Source organism: Cimex lectularius, unplaced genomic scaffold (genome assembly GCF_000648675.2).
Source record: "Cimex lectularius strain Harlan isolate CLEC.00 unplaced genomic scaffold, Clec_2.1 scaffold322, whole genome shotgun sequence".
In the NCBI taxonomy this organism is placed as follows: Eukaryota; Metazoa; Arthropoda; class Insecta; order Hemiptera; family Cimicidae; genus Cimex; species Cimex lectularius.
Window position 1 is genome coordinate 133,577 of NW_019394198.1, and position 22,328 is coordinate 155,904.

Here is a 22,328-nt window from a genome sequence, read left to right on the forward strand (position 1 = left end):
AAAATAACTACAAAATCAAGGATTGACTTAAAAGCTTAACATTTTCAAGAATTCAATAAAATAAACTACTTCCCTAAAATAACGATAAAAATACAAACTTAAAAATTATTTCTAAATTTGACATTTAAAATTTGATCATTTCCAATTATTCTGACCTGCTGAGCAGTCTTGGGTGTGTCATGTTTCGGAATTTCGCCATCTTCAGTGGTATCGATAACTCCTTCACGATATTATTAACCACCTTCAAAAAATTAACCATACTAAGAGGAATTTGAAAAATCAGTTACGACTAAGGTCCAGGTAGTACCCAATCTGGTCGAGTGTACAGGCTAAAAGTACATTCAACGAAAACAATTCCTAATTACTATAATAGTCTTGGTATCACTATTTTGTCCTTTTCCAGGAGGTCTCCTCTAAAGAGAAATTTTTATCATCAGATAAACCTAGCTGTCTTTATGTGTACATGCCATATAGAACATATTACGTGTAGATTTAGATGTACATTATCAAGTCGTGATCTTTTGCTAAGCTTTAATTTATCAAGTAATGTTCTTACACTACGTCTCCCAATATTTTCGTAAGAATCAGTCATTTATTTTTTAGTAGTAAGTCAGTCTTTGGCGGATCGGAACCGTGTTACACTTAAAAGCCAAAGATAGATCAAATTATTTACTCAAGTTAGCATATACAGTTGGTTAAACACTACATATCATAATATTTTCGGTTAAGGAAGCTATCATTATCAACCTTCAACCAAATGTAGTATATGGTTATCTATCGTATTACCCTAGCTATCAATAAGCCACTCATAACCATCGATCAAACCATTTGTCATCTGGTAACCCATTCTACCAATTAACCAATAGATGTCATAATATTTCGGGTTAGGGATGGTCTAACAAATATTATTAACCATCCATGAAATTATTTTAGTGTATGGTTATCTAGTGTATTACCATCCTTAGCTATCAATAAGCCGCTCATGATCATCCATCAAACCATATGTCATCTGATAACTATTCTACCAGTTAACCAATAGATATCACAATATTTCGGGTTAGGGATGGTCTAACAACTATTCTTAGCCATCCATGAAATTATTGTAGTGTAGGTTATTTGGCGTACCATCCCCAGCTGTCAATAACCACTCTTAACCATCCATCAAACCAAGTGTCATCTGATAACCCATTCTACCAGCTAAACAACATTACAATATTTTGTGTTAAGAATAGTCAAGCAATCATTACTAACCATTGCCATCATTAACCAATCATAACCATCGTTATCAGGCCTCTGGTTATAAGGATCAAGGCACTCATAATTTCACCACACTCTCTAAAGCGAAATCTAACAGTACTTAGATATGTTGATGTTCTAGAGTAGATGCATAAAAATATGCAATAAACTGCTATTACTTAACTATTTAACTTAAACACACGGATAGACACAAAAGCATTCGAAACACAACAAGGCTAAATTTATGTACAATTAATTACACCATAAGAGTACAAAAAAGAACAACAAACGAAAAAACAACTCAGAAAAAGAGACGTACAAACAATAAAATATATAAAAAAACGAACATTAAAAAATTATGAGACAAAAAGTAGAAACACTTCAACCATAAACATTATGAATCGAAAACAGGCACAATAGATCCACACCGAGGCAACACGTGTACACAGATCAATAACACTGCACACAAGTCATTTACTCATTTCAAATAAGCGAAACGTTAAAAAAGAAAAAAATAGACAAAGATGCACTCTTTTGAAAAATATAACAAACAATCAGAAATTTGTCTATGACGAGTAAATATTAAACAGTAACCGTTAGCAACAAAATAAACAAGTTAAACATCTTATTAGGTTAGGATTTTTAAAAAACGTTGTTTTAGTCATTAATTTAAGCCTCTTTTTTTGTTGAACAATTAAGTCCTCTTCGAATTAAAAGGTAAGTGGGCAGGTTTTTTTTTACTTGTAAAACAGCCATTTTGGCAATTTCCTCTTGATTTTCTCCCTTTTCAATATGTTTGTTTTTGTTTGAATTCTTTTTTCTCTTTTTACTTTTTCTATCTCGAGTTTATTTAAGCCGCTAAGTTTTGGATATCGGGTAGGACTTGAAGTGTAGATTTAATCCTTAGGCTTAATCGAAACACCAAAATTCGCTAAGTCGTCGCGAACTTTGAATACTGTCGACAAACCGTGCTTTAAAAAGTAACTTTTTTGGTCAATTCAGAATACTTATTTAAGTGCTGAAAATAAGAAAAAGAATGTGTGAATATGAAAATTGGACAAAAGAGGAAATGGACGGAAAAGTGAATAAAGCAAATAAGCAAACAGGCAAATATAAGAGTAAAGAAGGGAAATTTAGAAATAAAGAAAAGAGAGATTGTGCTGAAGAGTTAATATATGATAAATTATGCCAATAGGGGTTGTAGGCAAACGAGAAAATAATAAAAAAAACAGTCAGTAGTCAAATAAACAATAAAAAGTTGATTAAATAATCAAAAAACCCAGTGAAATATCGAATCTTCTGGAGTAGTGCGAATGAATGTGTGAATGTAATTTATTAGCGTGAATGGGGGTTATATCGCTTACTCGGGGGAGGGGGGGTTACCAGACTATTACGTTTTAATCTTGTTTCTGTGTATTTGTGCTATTTTATCCACAATTGACAAGATCCTGAGGAACAGAGAGTGCAACAATATAAAGAAATATAAAGAAAAGGTAGAGTTGGTTTTGTATCATACATCATAACATGGCTGGAAAAACAGAAAAAGAAATTAGTAGGTTTAAAATACGAGAAATGCAAGAAGCGAAGTTGGCATAACAAAAAGAGAGCTGATGACCAGTGTAGTTTGCCGGTAAAAGAAACGAAGAAATCGGTACATAAAGGCATAGAAAATATAACAAACGCGCAAATAGAGTAAGTAACCAAATAAAAATAACAGGAAATAGTCAAGAGAAAGAATTAGGAATGTAGGGAATTTGTCAAATCTGGATGTAGACGTTTAGAAAAATATGATAATAAGAGCACTAATAAAAATGTGAAAAGGAAAAGAGGAAGTAACCAAAGAGAAAATGGGGTGTCCAGAACATAGTTATGGAATTTGACAGAAAATGGAGAAAATAGACGAATAATAGTATATGCAATAGTGCAAATATGCAAAAAGAGTAATATCCTTTACAAGAAATGGTTAAATGAGGAAATACGTAAATAAGGCAGAAGCCAAATAACCGAAAAAAGGAAATTAATAAGAAAGTCAAAAGAGCAAATAAAGAAATAAGGTAATAACGTAAATTCAGAAAATTGGGATATTAGGCCAAGGTAATAAACAAAAGAGTGAAAAGGCAAGTGAGGAAATAGGCATAAGAGAAAAGAGTAGAAAAGCTATTATGCATATAAGGAAATAGAGCAATAGGCAAATGGGAAAATAGGTTAACAAGGCCATAGGAAAAAGAGTGAAAAGGCAAATGAGACAACAGGCAAAAAATAAAATAGAGAAGAGAAGAGTTAATGAGTTAAAAAAATGGAAAAAATTCGCGAACCGGAGGTATATACGAAAGGGTAAATAATCAACGGAGACATTAGTAAATAGGCCAAATAGTTAAGACATTGGGGGAAAAATACCAACGTTTCTTGCTACCAAGCTTACTAACACACCTCATTATACTGCCGGACACACAAATGGTATTTAGGCCACACCACCTTTACACCTAAACGTTGTATCATCTTAAACACCTGCGAGGAAAAAAGTATACCAAGACCACCCCAAGTCGCTTACACACTACACAGCCCATTCTCTACGAGGTCTCGCCATCCAAGGTTTGCAACCTATGGCCTGTACCAAAGACCGACAGAGTGTTAGTTGAGATGGAATCAGATGCAGAGACCGTGAGTCAGTGACGGTCAGTGTCAGTTGAGATGGAATCAGATGCTGAGACCGTGAGTCAGTGTCAGTTGATATGGAGTCAGATGCAGAGGCCGTGAGTCAGTGACGGTCAGTGTCAGTTGAGATGGAGTAAAATGCAGAGGCCGTGAAACAGTGACGGTCAGTGTCAGTAGAGATGGAATCAGATGCAGCGACCGTGAGTCAGTGACGGTGAATGTTAGTTGAGATTGAGTCAGATGCAGAGACCGTGAGTCAGTGTCGGTCAGTGTCAGTAGAGATGGAATATGGCAGTTTCTTACGTCCAGTTGTCCCGTATCGATATGTTAACCTGAGTCACCACTGAGAAGCTCCAAATTGCATATGTGCATACAGAAGCAATAGACAAAAAGGTTAAGTGGGAATTAAAAATTCCATAGTAATAGTGGGAACAAGAAAAAAAGAAGAGGTCAGCAAATGATAAAAAGAAATATAGAGATAGGCAGAACTAGGTTTCTAATTCATTTCTAAGTCAATTAAACAAGAAGGAATAAGTAAATTGTTAAAGCAAATGGGTTTATGGTCCGGCCCGGAGGACCACTTGACGCATTGCAGGCGTTCACGTTATAACGATCTATATTTGTTTAGCTGTATTAGACGTAATTCACGTGGATGACTGTCAAAATACTACATTACAGAAATTCGGGACGATTGGACGGAATATTCGGGCCGAAAAGTTTTAATGGAACAAATGTTCGTATCCGAGTTTGGTAATTGGGAGTTATTCGGATGTCACGATCGCTGGTTTACAAGGCGAGACCCGTCGGACCCAGTCCAAACAGAGCCATAACTTTAGCAGTTCGAAAAGGGAATAGTTGAAGAATATCCCCAAAACTTTGTGCATAAATAGAGAAGACAAATTGAAAGGAACATTTCCGGGCCACGGCGCTAATCGATTCTTCCCCCTCGGCAATTGGTTTTCCGTGTGTTTTGCGTGCAGACCGCATTACAGCCGACCGTTTGCGTGCCCTAAAATATTCTAAATCACGTAACCCTTCCGTGTGGGAAGACCCGTGTTAGACAACTAGAGCCATTTAAGGGCCAATATTTCATCCCTAAACCCCATCGCTGTCTTCAAACCCGGAAAAAACGGCCGTTTCACCCTAATTTTAATGCAGAATTAAAAAATAACCGTGCTTGCTAACAGCTCTTTTTCACGCCAAAACCAAGGCCTGGGGGTAACTAGTTATCCACCTGAAAGTTTCCTCGATAATACTTTTTCCCCTAGGGCGGTATAATTTTAATTATAACTTTTACGATGTACCTCTAAATAACGATACTCCCTTAAAAATTAAACTATCTCGCTAATAAGATCTTGAAAAACACTTTGTTTACGTTGAATAAATCTATAAGACCGTCATGCAAATTGATGATTGCAGACCGCTTTGCTTCACAGTCCTCGATATTTTGACATCAATCTAAACTGATTTATGTTTATTCAGGAGAAATTAATCAAACATGAAAGATTGGAATGGAAAAAGGCTTGATATCTCAATGCCTCCCAAACAAGAGAGCGTATTTAACGGAATAGTTGGTCCTCCGGACCGGCTCCCGTTCGTTCGAGGTTCATTACTTTGATATATATTTATTACTATTTACTTTGATATATAAGAGATATATATTCTTGAATTCAAAAATTTACGAAAATTTCGATATTTTCATATCCATGATCCGAAATTTTCCTGTCTATTTCCGTATTTGATGTTTGCCCTCCTCCATAATTTTATGTGCGGTTAAAACTGTTTACCGTGTAAAAAAGCGACAATTCGCGGACCCATAAGTCAGAAAGTGGACCGTTCATAAAGACTTTAGACAAAAAATCGAGTCGTGGTAGCTCACCTTGATCGTGCGAAATTCACCCCATGGCAGCGGGACTTTGAGTGGTCCCGAATGCCACCCCCTTTCCCTTCACATCTGATGGGGTTGGGGATTCAACACGTTCTCCTGCGAAACGGCCGGCCGGCATGGAAACGGGGGCGGGTGGCGCAGTACAAAGCATCGCTTGGAGCGGGCAATATCAAAGCTATGACCTCATCCAAGGTAGGTCCCTTGCTTATTTACCTTTTTTTTTCTTTTTTTTTTGTGTTAAGAAAATTGTTATCCGATTGGGCTAAATCAATCGACCTAGTCGAATATCGGGCCGAACCGTGCCAACCATCAATCGGCACTTTAGGGAATTTTTACACATAGTAGGTAAAACTCCACGCCAGCCTTCTCCAAAATCAAGCACCTGGTAAAACTTTATATTAATTTACTAAAACCAGCTTAACGATGATTTTTAAAACTCTACAAATTAAGTGTTCGCCACAAAACAATTTTTTTCAGTCACACTACCGTCGTAATAAAATTAAAAAACAAAATCAAACTTACCGCGCTGTTCTAGCACTAACAGGGACATGGCTCCTTGATAAAGGTCATTCTGAGATGTCATATTCTCAGTCCTGGCCTAATCTCGAAACACCTGAAATTATAAAATTAATTATGATTATGACTACTAAACTTATATAGAGTAATGTAAAATAATAATTTAATAGGTTAATCAATAGGAAAAATAAGTAATAGGTAGATGGATAGTAGTAGGAAAACACAGGAAATTAACTGAAAAAAATTAGCCAGCAGTCAGATTAAAAAAGTAAAATAAAATAAATTAGTTGAATAAATGGAAAAGCAAGGAAATAAATAAGAGAAGAAATAAGCGAAGTAAGGAAATAGGTGAAAAGGAAAAAACAAGTAAATAGGTGGACAAAAGGTAGAAGCAGTAGGCACAAATGGATGACAAAATGAGTCATGGCTTATGTTTAAAAATAGACAGTTGAATAAATGAAAAAGGCAGTAAATAAATAAATGACGAAATAGAGAAATAAGTAAACAGGTGATCAAAGGAAGTAGCAGCAAACACGATTGGAACAATAAGCACAAATGAGCAATTTAGGACATAAATAAAAAAACATAAAATTCTGGTTAAAAGGCAGAAGCAAGGCAAATTATAAGAAAAATACCAACAAATGACAAGAAAACGAGGGCCCAAGCAAAAAAAAAGATGTTAATTAAATAGAAAAGTATAAAATATAGTGGGGGAAATAGACAAAAGTGAAAATAGTCTAAAGAGTAAATAGATAAGACGATACGACAGAAAATAAGGAAATGTGGATATATACATATAGGAGCACAAGTCAAAAAACAATGTAGGAAACTAATAGAATAAAATAATCAACTATAAAAAATTAGGCAATGTAGATAAATGAGGAAAGAATCAATTCAAGAACAAAAATAAAATACAATAAAATAAAAATAAAAATCTAAATGCACATTCCTGTAAGCAAATGGGGGAATAAGTTATTAAAACAAATGAGTGTGAATAAGCAAACAGAGTAAGTGGTCAGATGAAATAGTTGATTAAAAACGATAGACAAACAATCAATTGTTCAAAAAAGCGTATAATACTAATAGGCAAATAAGGAAATAAGTACATGGCATACGTAGGCAAAAAGCAGTAGTTGAAAGCCCGGAAAATAAGTGAAGTTAATCAGGCAAAAGAGGAAATAAACAAGAGAAGAAACTTGGCAAATGAAGATATAGTAAAGGAAATGAATAAGTGATAAGGACATAGGTAACCAAGTAAGTAAACAAATGTGAAAAAAGGAAATAAACACAGAGGAAATAAATAAGAAGGTAAATGTGTATAAGAAAGGAAATACATTAATACAAGCATTGCCAGTGTAATAAATAAGCAAACAGAGTAGTCAGGTAACCAACAAATCAATTAAATGAGCTGAATAAGAAACTTCACAAATGTGGGCATAGGCAAATGAAGAAATAAGTTAAAGGCAAAGGCAATGAAGTAAATGGTCAAAATAAGCGATAGTCTTTGATTAAATAGCCATGCAAAAGGGAAATAAATAAATTAGGAAAATAAGCCAAGGATAGTCAACTTAGCTAAATGTAGAAATTAGAAAAATATTGAACAAAACCAACTAATTTCAAAAGTCAATTTGTTTTATTTATTTTTTATTATTTAATCCTGCAGGTAACTGGCCTCGCCACAGCGAGGAAAATGGCGAAGAAAAGCGGACAGACTTCTCTCCAAGTTGAAGTTCAATCTGATGAAGAGTGGAACGCGCTGCTCGCAAGGCCAGGACTTATCGGTACTTATTATTAAGCAGCTATGACAGAATAGTTATAAAATGTTTATATGTTTAGTTATTGACGTGTTCTCTGAATGGTGCGGCCCATGCTTGGCGATGATGAGCAACCTAAAGAAGCTGAAACTCGAAAGCGGTGTTGAGCAGTTTCATTTAGCTTTGGTATTGGATAGTTTAATAAATATATAGATTCGAGTAATTTTATTTTTCTTTCTCGAAAGGCAAATGCGGATACGATTCGGGTATTAAGCCGGTTTAAAGGAAGGAGCGAGCCCACGTGGATGATTGCTGCTGTAAGTACAAAAAAATGTATTTATGATTATAAATAATTAAATTATTTTTACTTTCCCAGGGTGGACAGTTGATGAGAATCCTTTTTGGTTCGAACGCGCCAATGCTCACAAAAACTGTTCTGAGGGAGCTTGATAAAGAAGTCAAGTGTATGGCCGGACTGTCTGAGAGAAAAGGGGTAAATGAGCAAAAAAATCAAGATTTTTTACCAATTTAAAGTGATTTTCATATTCCAGATGACCTTTGAAGAAGTGACGCCTGACGAACAGCAGAAGTTAGATGAAATCGAAGCCAAGAAGTCAAGAGAAGCCGAGCTAGAGAGGAAAGAATTGGGTACATTTTTTTCTATTTTTGAAATTTAAAAGATTTAATTTATACAATTTTGCTTTTGTGAAAAGCCGCCCAGTTGGACAAGGTGAAACTGAGGAATTATGAGAGACTGGGAAGAGTCATGAATACGCAGACAATAGTTGTATTTTTCCCTCCTTCTATTGTGGAACCAGAAGAGCCCAATGGGAAAAGGACCTGTGCAGCTTCGTACAAGCTCATGGCGAAATACGATAACATCGGACTGTCTATCGCCGACCAGTTGGACATCCTGTTATCCAGGGAGGAAATAATGAACGTACGTCACTTATTTTATGATATTGGATTTTTCCTTATTAATTTATTTAATTAGATGATGTACAATTCTGGGCTTTCTTTGCCTGAAGAACTTTTAAAAATGACTGACACGAGGGCATGCATAGCAGCTTTGATCCAAGATTCGGCTGCTCTTGCTGTCGAACGAGGACAACCGGGTAATGCTATAAACTTGCCTTTGGACCAAGTGGAACAACGTCTTGCGGCTATGATCTACGGTGAAAAAATGGACCCTCTCCGACCTTCCTCTGACTCGTAATGTTTTATTTTATTTATCATAAATCTAACAGTATTTTTCTTTATTTATGTAAAATATTTTATTTTAAGGGTTTACAAAATGTTTGAGACTGATATTAATGGTGTGAAAGTTCCTCCATTCTGGACACCATTGGAGCACATATCAAAATCGGCAGCTGTGTCTATTTGCTTCCCGTCCAAGGTACAGGCAACAGAAGTGCCCATGGACTCTCTGCCGCCACCTAGTGTGAGTAAAAAAATAACAATAATAATAAACGCCTTGGAAATTATTTGAATATAATGCTTTATTTTTGCTTTCAGTATGTGATAATATTTGAGGCGAAACAAGCACATGAAATTTTAGATACGGCGAAAGCCTTCGCCGATGATGTACTCCATGTTGGATATTTCGACTCAATCAATCCAGAGAAAGCCATCAAAGTTGCAGGAACAATACACGAACTTGAAAAAATGGGAGAAGGAAAAGTGAAGTGCGTATTTTATTTTTTACTACTTTAGGTTTTTAAATATTGCAATAATGTTTATTTTTCAGTGAAACAAAAATGGTAATGGCATTGAAAAAGATGTCAAGCGATCCAATGCTGGTCCTAGCGCAGATGAACCCGTTACATATAAGCGCCGATTTAGCAAGCGGTACAGTTGAGATGGAACAGTTCTTCCCACCAACAGTCGAAGTCGTAGAGGAACCGGATCCATGGGCGCCACCGCCCCCCGAGCCCAAGGTCTACTGGACAGACGAGGAAGACAACGTGTGGGTCGAGGAGAACCATGTTGCCTACAACGGCGACATCATTAGAGGGAGGAGGCTCGTCAAGCTGGCTGACGGGACCGATGTCGAGGACGGAGAGTGGCGCGAGATCCCCAAAGACGAGCCGGACCAGCCGGTCGAGTCCGAGGCTGATGTGTTTGACGAACTGGGCGAGGACGAGGACATCGGACTCCTTGACGATGGCTACGGTCCGATGAGGACTATGAACATGAGTCATGACGTCGATGAAGACACCCTCATCCCCATTTCAGAATCTTCATCAAGGACCAACATGAAAGACCAAGAAGAGAACAAAGAAGAGAAGAAGGATAATAAAAAGTAATCATGCTATTGATTACCAATGAAAAGTATTAACTTACCTACAATTAAAAAGCTAAACAGTTATTTTCTCTTATTTTTAAAATTAAATTAATATAGAAGGATATGTAAATAAAACAATTATTAACTTCTAAATATGTAAATCATGTAGGCCAAGGATGTATTCATTTATGAACATTGATTTTAAGTTTAAGTTTATTACTTAGCCTTTAAAATCTAAAAGTTTTGATATAATTCCCTAATTTATTATTAATTAATTGTATTTTTTTTATCAGGGTAATAAGTTTTAAAAAATGTATAAACTAGATGAAAGTGTAAATATATAACCTGTTGTATTTATGAAATTTAAGAATATAAGTCCTGTTTTATAATTTAGTCTCAAAGTAATGCTTTTATGTTTTTAAGTCCAGGGAAGTTGTAGATCTTCGGCTAATTCAGGCCATACTCGTAAGTAAAGAACTTAGTGCTTTATTATTAGGACAGTAAGTACACGCCTTCTAGATTAAAGGAGTTATAGATGTTGGTAAGTTGAATGGCAGTACGAGTAAATATTTTACAGTATTATAATTAAGTCCCATGGTAAGTACATGCTTTTAAGTCTAGTCAAGTTATAGATCTCTGGCTAAGTCAAACGTTTATGTTGTAAGAAAAAATTTTGCTGTTTTATTTTCATACAGTAAGCACTTTTTCCAGATTAAATAGGTTATAGAATTTCATTTAAATCAAACAGTGGTATAAGTAAAAGTTTTACAAGTTTACAATTAAGTCCTCCAGTAAGTGTATGCTTTTAAGATGAGATAGGCTATTTCAATAATTGGTTGGTAGTATATTACACTAGGAAATTTGATTAACTCCTTAATTGGAGCACATTCTTTCAAGTTTGCACAGATTTATGTCTCGCATGTTAAATTTTGTTTAGTAAGAGTTAAAATTGACAGATTTATAATTAAGTCCCTCCGTAAGTACTGCTTTTTTTACTAGTTAATCAGTAAAGTTGGTAATCACATTACATTCGGAAACTTGTTCGGGTATCTAGATAAGGTCATCCTTTCATGTTTTTACAGTTTTACATCTTCCATGGAAAATTTTGTTTTGTTTGAGTAAAAAGTGACAGATTTATAATTAAGTCCCTCCGTAAGAACGTGCTTTTAAGAATCATAAATAATTCAGTTAAGTTGGGAGTCGTGTTGCACTTGGAAACTATCAAATGCTAGATAAAGTCAGTGGGTTTGATTTCTACTCGTGACACTAACTTTTTCATTGCAACCAAAACCTTAGATAAAAAATATCCTGATTACACGATTTTGAAAATATGGCAAAAAGAGGTAAAATTCAAAAGGTTGTGGGTTGAGATGAGGAGATGATGTCCAAGCGGATCGCAGTCACGATTGTTCAAATGGTTAGAGCAGCAGCTAAATTGGTTAAATCATTTATCTCAAATTGTTGGTTTGAAATTGTTAACTTAAACGTTCAATTATTTTACCAGGTTACTTTTATTAAGAAATATAGAATAATAAATCCCTATAAAACCAAATCGCCGCCAAGCGGTCCATCCCGGTAACGTTATGATTTCCTTATAACGGCTAAAGATCTGTGTAAGGGACCTGTTGTGATTAAAAAAAAAAAGTATATAAAATGATTACTGAAAAGTAATTAATGTTAAAGAAAACAAGTAAAATGACCATCTTAATAATCATTTAATTAAGTAATAGCTGTAAGAGGTTTATACCGTGAACAGCAAAAACACACAAACAAATGATCACAACAGGTTAGAGCAGCAGCGTGTTGTGCCCAAGGTTGTGGGTTCAAATCCCACTCTTGACACTAACTTTTTCACCTCAACCAAGACCTTAGATAAAAAGTATAATCAATTAAAATAATTAATACAGTCAATTATGACTACTAAACATATACGATTGGTAATTAAGTGGGTTGTCATATGACACACTGAAACTTTATTAAGTCCCAAAATAAGCACACTATTTCAAGTTTGGACAGTTTAGGTCAAAATCAACATATTTATACGTATGTCTATCAGTATATAACCACTTTGAACGTTTAGTTATGCTATTAAGTTGGTAGTCATGTTACTACTCGGAAACTAGATCTAATTCCTAAATAAGTTCACATTTCCATGTTTGTTAATTTTTAAATCTTGCATGTTAAATTTTGTTTAGTTTGAATAACAAACTAACAGATTTAGTCAAGTCCCTCCTTAAGTACATACTTTTAAGGTTAGACAGGTTATACGGTTAAGTTGGAAGTCGCATTACACTTGGAAAGTTTGATCAAGGACCAAGATAATCTTGCATGTGTAGAGATTAGTGACCGTTAATCAGAGTCTCAACACGACACACAAGGATGGCACAATTACACAGAAGACAAACACGTTGAGCCGTGAAGATGATCTCAATAAAAGATCGAAACGTTGGCACGATAAAGAAAATGTTTTTTGAAAAACCCACATCACACCCGACCACATCCCACGATATCTGAATAATAATCTTGCATGTTAATTTTTAGTTTTGTTTGTTTGGGTAATAAATTGACAGATTTAAAGTTAAGACCCTCTCGACCGTTTTCATCTACTGTAGTCGATTTGGCGGGACCATTCTATATTAAATTCAGCCTCAAACCTAATTCTCCAGTAGGTAAAGGGTATATGGTGTTATTCATATGCATGAATACAAAATCGGTTCACCTAGAGCCTATGTCTGACATGTCCACCCAATGTTTTTGGCTTCCCTTGACCGATTCACTGCAAGATGTGTTTGCCATCCCAGATTTTCTCTGACTGGGGAAGAAAATTAGTAGGCGTCTCTATTACATCAAACAGGCAATTGTGTTTCTCGCCAGTCACCACAATGAGTTATCCACTCACTGAGCTTCCCTGGGTATCACCAGGGGATCCAACTCACCTGCATCCCCAAATTTTGATGGTATTTGGGAGGTCGGAGTCAAAAGTGCTCTTTTCACTAAGAAGGTTGGAGAAATGCCTCTAACATTCGATTAATTCTTGTCCTTGTTGTACCGCATCGAAGCAGTACTTAATAATCGACCACTGTGTTCACTCCCTTAAGACCCGAATGATGGCCAGGATTACTTGAGTCCTGGGCATTCCCTTATCGGCGTTCCTCTTCTTAGCTCCCTGTGAACTCTGACATTAGTTTGAAAACGCATTGGATGCTTCAGTTATGTTGGTAATCATATTGCCATCTGAAATTTGACAGACCTAGAGAAAATAGGCAAACCGAAATGATCAGTAATGACCAAATCATAAGTCGAATTTGGTTTAGTTAAGTACGAAGAAACATAACAGCTAGTTGAGTAAGCATGTGTGCTTTCAAGTGTGTTTTAAAATCTTAAGTCAACCCAAAGCTTATAACTTTCATCGCTACAGTCCTTTCGGGGTTTTCACCACTCGGCTGAAATCAAAATATAAAAAGACGTAGAAAAAAAATTGGAAGTTTATTTTTGATATTACAATGATTTGTTAAATTAAATAAAAAATACAGCAGCAGTTTCAAAAACAATATCGTTTGTTTGACTAACGCCAGTCTTAAATAAAATTTGTAATAATATTATATACAATATATAATAATTATGTATAATATATATCACCATATAACATTATTTACAATGTACAATTATTAAATTGATAATAAAAATCACAATTTATACTTTTTTTTTAAATAAATATTTTATTGTTTGTTAATGGTGATGCCCAACGGACATGACAAGAGGGAGCAGCGTGCCCAGTATAAGCGCGCAAAGCTGCCTCGGCCGAAAAGAGCCTCCGGCTCGGGCAGCCAGCTCTGGCAGGACATGTACGGTCGCAACGTAAAGAAACGTACCAGCGGAAAATAGCATAGCGATCCCGGTCGCGTTTAACATCGAGAGCTTTTCCTTTCCTTCCTGTAATACAAATAGCATGATTTGTTAAGGATAATAATGTTTGTTTGTTTATAATTACCTGACTTATACAGAAATAAGTGAATAGAGACATTATAGGAGCAGAAAGGGAGAAAATGAGAAGGTGCCTTTTGATACGTTTCCTGTCGAGGCCTTCATGCATGAGAAATGAGACGAGTCCGAAAGCCGCGGGAGCTTTGTGCAGCATGATCGCTACGAAGACGATCAGCTCGACTTCAGTGTGAGTCGTCGTTGCGGCTGCGCCTAGCGCAACCCCGTCGACTGCGGAATGTACGAGCAGGCCGACTGTCGCCGTCAACTTCGGCTTTCCACCTCCGCCTTCTACATCTTCAAACAAAAAATCCGTAAATACAGCCTGCGAAGGTGTTAAATAGAATACCTCTAGTGTGCGAAGTGAAAACCTGGTCGATGAGCAGCATTATTACAAAGCCGAGCACTAATGACAGTCCGATTGCTGAATGCAGGTCGCCTTCGTGTCCCATTGGTAAACCAGTCCCATCCCCTTCTGCCAACATTGCATAGAAATGACTAGAATCGATATGCAAGGTTTTAAAAGAAAATTTATGTCTGTTTAACAGACATACATACTGGCTGGCTTGACAGAAGCAAAGAGGGCCCTTATGCCCTCCGGTATTATGACAGACAGCGCAGTACCGACCAGCAACCCTGCGCCAAACACCGATACCAACTGCAGCTTCGCCTTTTTAAATAAAAACCTCCTTTAATATAAAACCCAACCAGTAATTTTCTTCTTTACCTCTGACATCTGCATGACAAGTGGTATAGAACCGACTAAGTAGCTGCCCACCAGCATGACAACTGACAGGAGGATCAACACAGTCCATTCCTCCATGATTTATGTTTTATGCTCCTGATGTTCGGCTCCTTTGAACATCACCGAAGTAAGAAAGCGATGCTTTTACCAGCTTTGAACACTACGACATGACGCGAGAGCTTTAGTAGGTCTGGAGTACGGAAAGTTTCACCAGTGAAAGCTGCTTGTTGGTATTGGACATGATAACCCACGTCCCACATCGATTCATCCAGCCTCGAAAACCAGCCACGAATTTCCCTCAACCGCCAATTTTTAAACTTTACAACGTCAACTTCAATTTTCAATAAAAATAATAAAAATCAAACTTTATGGTGTAATGATATCGTTTAATGTCATATATATGTAACGATACGGATATATGATAGTACAATATATATGTTTTATTTTTTATTATTTTTATTATACTCTTTCAACTTCTTAAATCATACAGTCAGTAAAAAAATCTCTGGATACATTATTTTTCATTTTTTTATTTACTGACACATCTAAATTTTATCCCAGTAGTCTATAGGTCAACCCCTACTTTTTATTACCACTAATAAATGGTTTATCATTGACGGAACTAGTTTTTTGTCATGTCTGGGGATGTGTTAGTACACTCCTGTAAAATCCCTTCTTTTAGATGATTTTTGTTTTTAATCTTCTTTTTTTTTGAGCTGCCTTTCAATATGATCCAAGAAGTGCTCAATATTGTTTAAATTGAGTGATATGGAACTGCCTAAGCTATATAGTAGCCATTCCTGAGTTTTCCGTACCATGTATTCGGCGTGGTCTTGCTGGAAAAGGAAAATCCTTTCTATACCCAATTTAATAGTGTTTTCCTTTAAATTCTGTTTTAGGGCATCAATCTAGATGTGTTGGACTATGATCAGTAATATATAAATTGCCAATTCCTCTATAACCCATGCAGTCCCACACAAACACCACTGCCCCAACTTTAAACATTCGGTAGTGTATTCTTTAATTTCCCCCCAAGTGTCCCTGGCTTATACCACATTCCTTCAGACATTAAATTTGCTATAATCAGTGAAAATAAACGTCTCACAAAATCAGGCTTACTTAAATGCTCTTTAGCAAACTATATGCTCTTTTCTCTATTGTTCTTGCTTATATATAACATTCTTCCTTCTTACATTTTTTAAAAATAGTATTTTGTTCTGTTTGGAGCAATCCTGATACAGAATACCTGCAATGGGGGGGGACTTGTTCTTTTTTCTGGGATTTGGATGGCTTAATTTTTCTGCACGTCTAAATGCAGTATATTCTTAGCATTAGCAAGCTTCTTATACTGGAAGATGATGTGTGTTGAGGGTTGCTTAAGAAAGTAATTTCCTTCATTATCCATTCTAACAATTAGTAACTAATGGACTACGGTATTTCAATATTGAACGTTAATATAATACTAAAAAACATGATTGCTATAAAGATAATATTGCTCAAATTAACAAAGAATCAAACCGAAGGCAGTAAACTTTGAAAAACAAAATTGTTTGCCTAGGTGTTCAGGTACTTTTTTGCCTCTTGATTAACATATTCACAGTTATTGTTCTTTAATATTGAAAAGCTTTTAAATAATATGTTGAGATTTACAAAAATAATGTTTTTATATCCAATGACATATTAAAAAATTTGGAAAGGTGTATTTTGGGCTAACCAGTGGGTGTTCAGAGATTTTTTTAATGAATGTATATAGAAAATCCAACAGTTACACAGTTTTAACATAGTTTTTAATGAAATTGCACAGATTCTTGTACAATTCTGCCTTTTCATTCAGTATCATGTATTTTTTGTCAATTGTGAGGTTATCTGGGTTCTTGGTGGCTCGAGCAGTCTTCAGGTTTGATAAAGCATTTTGAGCAGGATCTAATAATGTGTTAGGTCTTCTTTTAGTAATTTTTCCACATACACCATGGATAAAATGAATATGACTAATTAAAGGAGCTCTGAATTTTAGTATAGTCTGCCATTACCTATCATGGGTGGCTGCCAAAATTTGACTCATTGATTTCTATCACTTGGATGATGTAAAGGCTGAATTTGTATTTAAGAGTTTCAAGCTCAGATTATATGAGGATATTTTATATCCTTGTCCATACTGGAGAACTAATTATAAGGAAAATCTGGAGACCACAAGCTTCCAGAATCTCCAGACTATTATTTGTGTTAGCTGATGCTCAGTGCTTATTGCTAAGCGAGAACATTCACCTTATATTTTTTGTGTGGAGGGAAGGTAGGTTCTAAAAATACAATAAACCAGAGATGTACAAGGAAACATTTATTGTTACACCAGCCCGTCTTAATAACATACTAATTAAACAGAAAGTCAACCCATCAAGGCAAGTCAGCCACTACTCTAATCCTGGGATGAGCTTATTCACAAGAAAGCTTACTCCAAACGATGCTCACCAATTGCAGCACATAATCCAGCATCTTGTTCCTTCAGCCTCATCGGTCCTTGACAATTGACTTGTCACAATGGCTGATCATTGCTGGCTAAGTCCCAGTCGGAGTCTTTGAGTTGACTGAGTGCTGTCACTGAGTCACCAACTTTGGCTGACCGAGTCTGTCCTCCCTAACCATCCTCTTGTCCCCTGCTTTCAAGACACTCAAACCGACATTGTGCCTTGGCCACTGCCTTCAACCTGTAAGCCATCGATTGAGACCTCGAGTGAACTGACTTTGCTTTACAAATCATCATTTATACTGAAGGAAAGGAAAAGCAAAACTGTTGTGCCATATCTGGTGGAGTTTACATTACACAGACACCTGGTTCCACACTGCTAGATGTCTGGCAAAATGTATATGACCCCAAATTTATAGTGTCACACAGCTGGATGAACTCTGTCTGGGACAACCTCACACTAAATACTCTTTAACTTTCATTATTTAGCAGACTATTTAACTATCACGTTTCTATGACCTCCAGGTCTGTGGGAAACGACTCTTTGCTACCTGTGGGTGGTCAACTCTGATTTACGGCCTTATTTCTACTATATGGTTGACATTCCTTAAAACTATTTTAAACTTAGTTTAGCAGGTATTCCTAACTTATGCTAAGACTGGATTACACTATCATTCTAGTTCTAAGTTTACTAGTTCTTTACTAGAATATTCTCATTGAACTGAGGACTTATTCTTAACCCAGATCTATGCTTACAGCAATTTGGAATGCTGCAAAAGGATTCAGGTTGTCCTGATCGACTTTCCTTTGTCAATTTATCGGCCTCCTTGTCCCTCTGCTTTGGTATGGAATACATCAAATATCTAACATATGATGACCATCATTAATCCTGTTTAAAAAAAAAGTAATCATAAAAAATAAACATGTGGGTGTAAAAATGGAATGACTCATTAGATAAACATGCTCTGATTTTTCAACAAGCTTTGTCCGTAAGTCTTATATTTTTTCATTGAGTAGTTGCAGAAGAAAAATATTTTTTTTAAAATTATTCTAGGCTTTTTCCTGGTTGAATAGGCAAGTTGGTTGGCGCAGATGGAGGCGAAGAAGGTAAAAGGGAAAAAGGACAAGAAGAAGAGCTCGGAGGGAAAGAGAAAATCGAGCGGGAACAAGAAGAAGAAACCATCGTCTAGTAGCAGGTCGAGGAGGAGCAAATCAAGCCAGTCGGTTAAGAATCCAGTCGAACTCGAGCTGCCGTGAGTTTTCAAAAAATCAGCCTCGGCCAGTCGATAAAAATCTTCATGTTTATAATATTTTTTTAGACTTTCCCTCGATAAAATAAGGCGCGGGAAGTGGAAGAGAGTCAATGAGCAGTGTTCTCCTGATGTTGGCTGCGATTGTATCGCTACAATATCAAGGGACAAAAAAGAAAAAAATAAATAATTGTTTTTTTCTTCTGTGTTTTGTTTAGTTGATTTTTAATTGTAAGTCATTGAAGATTTTTATTTTTCATTAAAATATATATACAAATTTAAACAATTTTCTCTTAATTTTTACTAAATTGCTTCAATTTAATTTTTAGAAAGGGACCCCCTATATCGAACCTGGAAAAAAAGAGGAGGAAATGCACCTGCCACGAACGTGATGTCGCAAATCCTGCCTTGTGCCAAAAACTCTACATAGGAAAAGAGAAAACTAAGGAAGAGCTAGAAGCCGAAGAAGCAAAGAACAAAGAAGCAGAAGAAAATAAAAATAAGGTAAAAGAAATTTTTAATCCTGAAATTGTTTTGGGTATACTATTTTTTAGACATTTGGGAGAAAATAACCAAGACAATATAAAATATTTTATTTACAAATTTATATTTACAGAATAATCTATATATAAAAATATACAAATTTAAACATAAAATAAAAACAAGAGTTAGGCAAATCTATTGTACCCAATTCCTACTCCTGTAATTAAAACTTTATTTGATCCAACCCCCTGATCTTCGTCTTCGTCTTCAACGTAGGGATCCAGCTTGAATGTCAGCCCCATGAATTTCCTTAGGTGTCTTAAAAGCTCGATTCTAAAACAGAATATTAATTGTGTTATTTCAGACGACTCCACAGACGAGTACTGCTTTGGATGAAAAATCTCAAATAAAGAGCAAATAAAAAAAGATATATATTTATTAGTTGTTTGTTATTACGTGTAAGGGGAGAGAGGGCCGACGACGAGCTGCGTAACGTCTTTCTGGCCGAATGCGATGAAAAGGCAGGCGAGGGATTGGAACGAGGAGTCGACGAGACCGCCGCGGGCAATCTCCTCGAGAAGGAGCCAGGCGGTTGTCTTGCCCATGTCTTCCGGTGTCTGCCTCTGACCCGGAGGCGGCGGTGTGGTCTTTTCTGCTGTCAGGATCACGCCTGTCGTGGTCTCTGCGGTAAGGCAGCCTCCGAAGCCTGGTGACTTACCGCCGTTCTGACCTTTGAGGAAATCTGACGTTATAAAGACGTTGGGTATGAAACGGATCATTTCACCCTTTGCTGTCTCGATGAACCTATTGGCGAGGACAGGTGACACTTTCACGGCATAAGCAGTCCCCCTGACTTTCTTCACCTTACCCATATCTTTCATCTAAAAAAAAAAAAAAAAACAACTGCATTTATGCATGCATGAAAGATAGATAAATATATGCATATGTAAAAAGTTAACTAACCAAAATAAGTGAGCGAGTTAATGACTGAACAGACCAATGAATGAGTGACTGAGTGAATTAGTGAGTTACTGCTTGAGTAAGTGAATAAGTGATTGAATGAATGACTGAGTTACTGCATGAATAAGTGATTGAACGAGTGACTGAGTTAGTGAGTTACTGCATGAATAAGTGATTGAACGAGTGACTGAGCTAGTGAGTTACTGCATGAATAAGTGATTGAACGAGTGACAGAGTTAGTGAGTTACTGAATGAATAAGTGATTGAACGAGTGACTGAGTTAGTGAGCTACTGCATGAATAAGTGATTGAACGAGTGACTGAGTTAGTGAGTTACTGCATGAGTAAGTGAATAAGTGATTGAATGAGTGACTGAGTTACTGCATGAGTAAATAAGTGTTATATCCAACACTACCATCAGGACTACGGCATTTCACTTCTGAGTTCAGCATGGGGTCAGGGAGAACTGTGAGAGCTATTTAGAAAATGCATATGTGAGTGACTAAGTCAATGCATGAGCGAGTTACTGAGCATAGTGAGTGAATGAGTGATCGAGTGTCAAACTAAGTGAATGTATTGATTGATTGAGTTGGTGACTGAGTGAGTTAATGCATGAGTAAGTAACTGATGTTCATGTGATGTGAATTTAGCTGCTGAGCGATTTACAGACTAAGAAAATGAATTAGTAACTACACAAGTAAGTAAATAACCAGGTGAATGGGTGACAAGTGAATGCATGACTGACTCAATGAGTAAGTGGGAGAACTAGTGACGAACCAACTAAGGGAATGCAAAAGTAAAAGACTGAATGAATGCGGTTAGTGATAAGTGAGAGTACAAGTGAAACAAAGTGAATGCATGTGAGTGAGTGTCTGAAATGATTTTTAATACCTGTATAGCTTTTAATTTGACAATGGGGCAGTGGAAATAAATTTCTCCTCCGCCTTCCGGTTCCATTCCTCGCTTCTTAATCTGCATTTCGATTCCAGGGTCAACGACTATGAATTTTTTCAAAACGCTGACAGCCCCGTGTTTGAACGCATCAACTGATGGGTCGACCTGAAATTAAAGCTGTCAATATGTATATATTGACGAATATTGACTCGTATGAGGTGCGGGACGAAAGCATACCTGGTTGTTTGTCACCCCTTTGAGCGTAATACTCAGCGCAACCTTGCAAAAAGGCGCCAGGGCGAATACGACTTCCAAGTAGTAACCGATGCCACGGAGTTTGCAGCACTCGTGCTCCAAAGGGCCTCCGATCAAGGATCCAGGAGTGAATGAGAACTCGGTGCCTGTCTCATTCACCTCCAGCCATGTACCATTTGTCATTTTATCAATAAGCCTCAAAAGATTTACTTCATATTCTGAAGAAAAAAAAAAGAAGGTAAAATTCGGCTGGATCGTAAAAACCGAACAACACTCACCTCTAAGACCTGGCTCCATTTCATTAGACCTTATTTTTTTAATTGTGATGGACTTGCCAGTCAGCACTGACAATATGAGCCTCTGCCGCATAAAATTGCTACCTTCGAACTGAAGGAAATTGCTTATTTTCACCATTTTTCTATAAAAAAAATAAATAAATAGATAAAAAATACAGGACACCAGTCTGGCTTGTGAACGTGACCGGCCCTAGCAGTGTTACTATAACTTCCTCGCTGGTTATAAAATGTTTACACAATACTTCAATACAGACGTCACGAAAAATATTCTGGTACTTGATGTTACTTTAAAAATCAACAACATTAAACAAAATAAAAAGATTTAAAAAGTAAAGTATCAAACTCTTTGCGCTGGTCAGCTAAGGAAAGTTTATTGACAGGGTAATTGAGAGCAACTAAAAACAGAAGTATCCCAGACCCCAAATGACGATTTATAAAAGATGACGATGACATTTTATTATTATTATTTCCTTGTCATTAAATATTCTATTGTGAAATAATTGTTCATTTCGTAGTAAAAAATCTGATCATAGAAGTTTTAACTGCTTTAAAAGCTCAGGGCAACCAACGAATGATTAAATAAAAATAAATTTACTTGTATTCAATGTGAATGATTTTTTTTCATAACGTGTTTTATAAAAAACGGCATTAATATTTTCACGTAAATAAAT

General features: G+C 36.3%; 4 protein-coding genes across 8 annotated transcripts; 2 read left to right on the forward strand and 2 right to left on the reverse strand.

The window, feature by feature from the left end:
- Positions 1-1,835: 1,835 nt before the first annotated feature.
- Positions 1,836-10,417, forward strand: LOC106666019 (thioredoxin domain-containing protein 3-like). Its single transcript, XM_014392885.2, has 11 exons — positions 1,836-1,953; positions 7,959-8,076; positions 8,132-8,235; positions 8,295-8,366; positions 8,426-8,542; positions 8,601-8,697; positions 8,763-8,989; positions 9,044-9,261; positions 9,334-9,490; positions 9,565-9,734; positions 9,797-10,417. Exons 2-11 carry the CDS (start codon positions 7,986-7,988, stop codon positions 10,353-10,355), a joined length of 1,812 nt encoding a protein of 603 aa, XP_014248371.1. The 5' UTR covers positions 1,836-1,953; positions 7,959-7,985; the 3' UTR covers positions 10,356-10,417.
- Positions 10,418-13,796: 3,379 nt separating this feature from the next.
- On the reverse strand, positions 13,797-15,328 carry LOC106666002 (zinc transporter ZIP9). 2 transcript variants are annotated; one of them, XM_014392860.2, is made up of 5 exons: positions 15,042-15,328; positions 14,873-14,984; positions 14,664-14,789; positions 14,325-14,611; positions 13,797-14,266 (listed from the first exon to the last, which is right to left on the reverse strand). In XM_014392860.2, the coding sequence occupies exons 1-5, from the start codon at positions 15,135-15,137 to the stop codon at positions 14,063-14,065; spliced, it is 825 nt and encodes a 274-aa protein (XP_014248346.1). In that variant the 5' UTR covers positions 15,138-15,328; the 3' UTR covers positions 13,797-14,062. The 2 variants fall into 2 exon arrangements, with proteins under 2 accessions (XP_014248346.1, XP_014248343.1); XM_014392857.2 differs by having other exon boundaries at positions 14,664-14,812.
- Positions 15,329-18,406: 3,078 nt separating this feature from the next.
- On the forward strand, positions 18,407-19,691 carry LOC106666003. 4 transcript variants are annotated; one of them, XR_001340371.1, is made up of 5 exons: positions 18,407-18,509; positions 18,575-18,773; positions 18,840-19,001; positions 19,100-19,274; positions 19,618-19,691. XR_001340371.1 is itself a non-coding variant. In XM_014392861.1 (4 exons), exons 2-4 carry the CDS (start codon positions 18,613-18,615, stop codon positions 19,672-19,674), a joined length of 393 nt encoding a protein of 130 aa, XP_014248347.1. In that variant the 5' UTR covers positions 18,407-18,509; positions 18,575-18,612; the 3' UTR covers positions 19,675-19,691. The 4 variants fall into 4 exon arrangements, 2 of the variants coding, with proteins under 2 accessions (XP_014248347.1, XP_014248348.1); XR_001340372.1 differs by having other exon boundaries at positions 18,427-18,509; positions 18,595-18,773; XM_014392861.1 differs by lacking the exon at positions 18,840-19,001.
- On the reverse strand, positions 19,424-21,865 carry LOC106666001 (probable RNA 3'-terminal phosphate cyclase-like protein). Its single transcript, XM_014392856.2, has 5 exons — positions 21,640-21,865; positions 21,344-21,579; positions 21,104-21,271; positions 19,710-20,134; positions 19,424-19,586 (listed from the first exon to the last, which is right to left on the reverse strand). The coding sequence occupies exons 1-5, from the start codon at positions 21,773-21,775 to the stop codon at positions 19,439-19,441; spliced, it is 1,113 nt and encodes a 370-aa protein (XP_014248342.1). The 5' UTR covers positions 21,776-21,865; the 3' UTR covers positions 19,424-19,438.
- Positions 21,866-22,328: the final 463 nt, after the last annotated feature.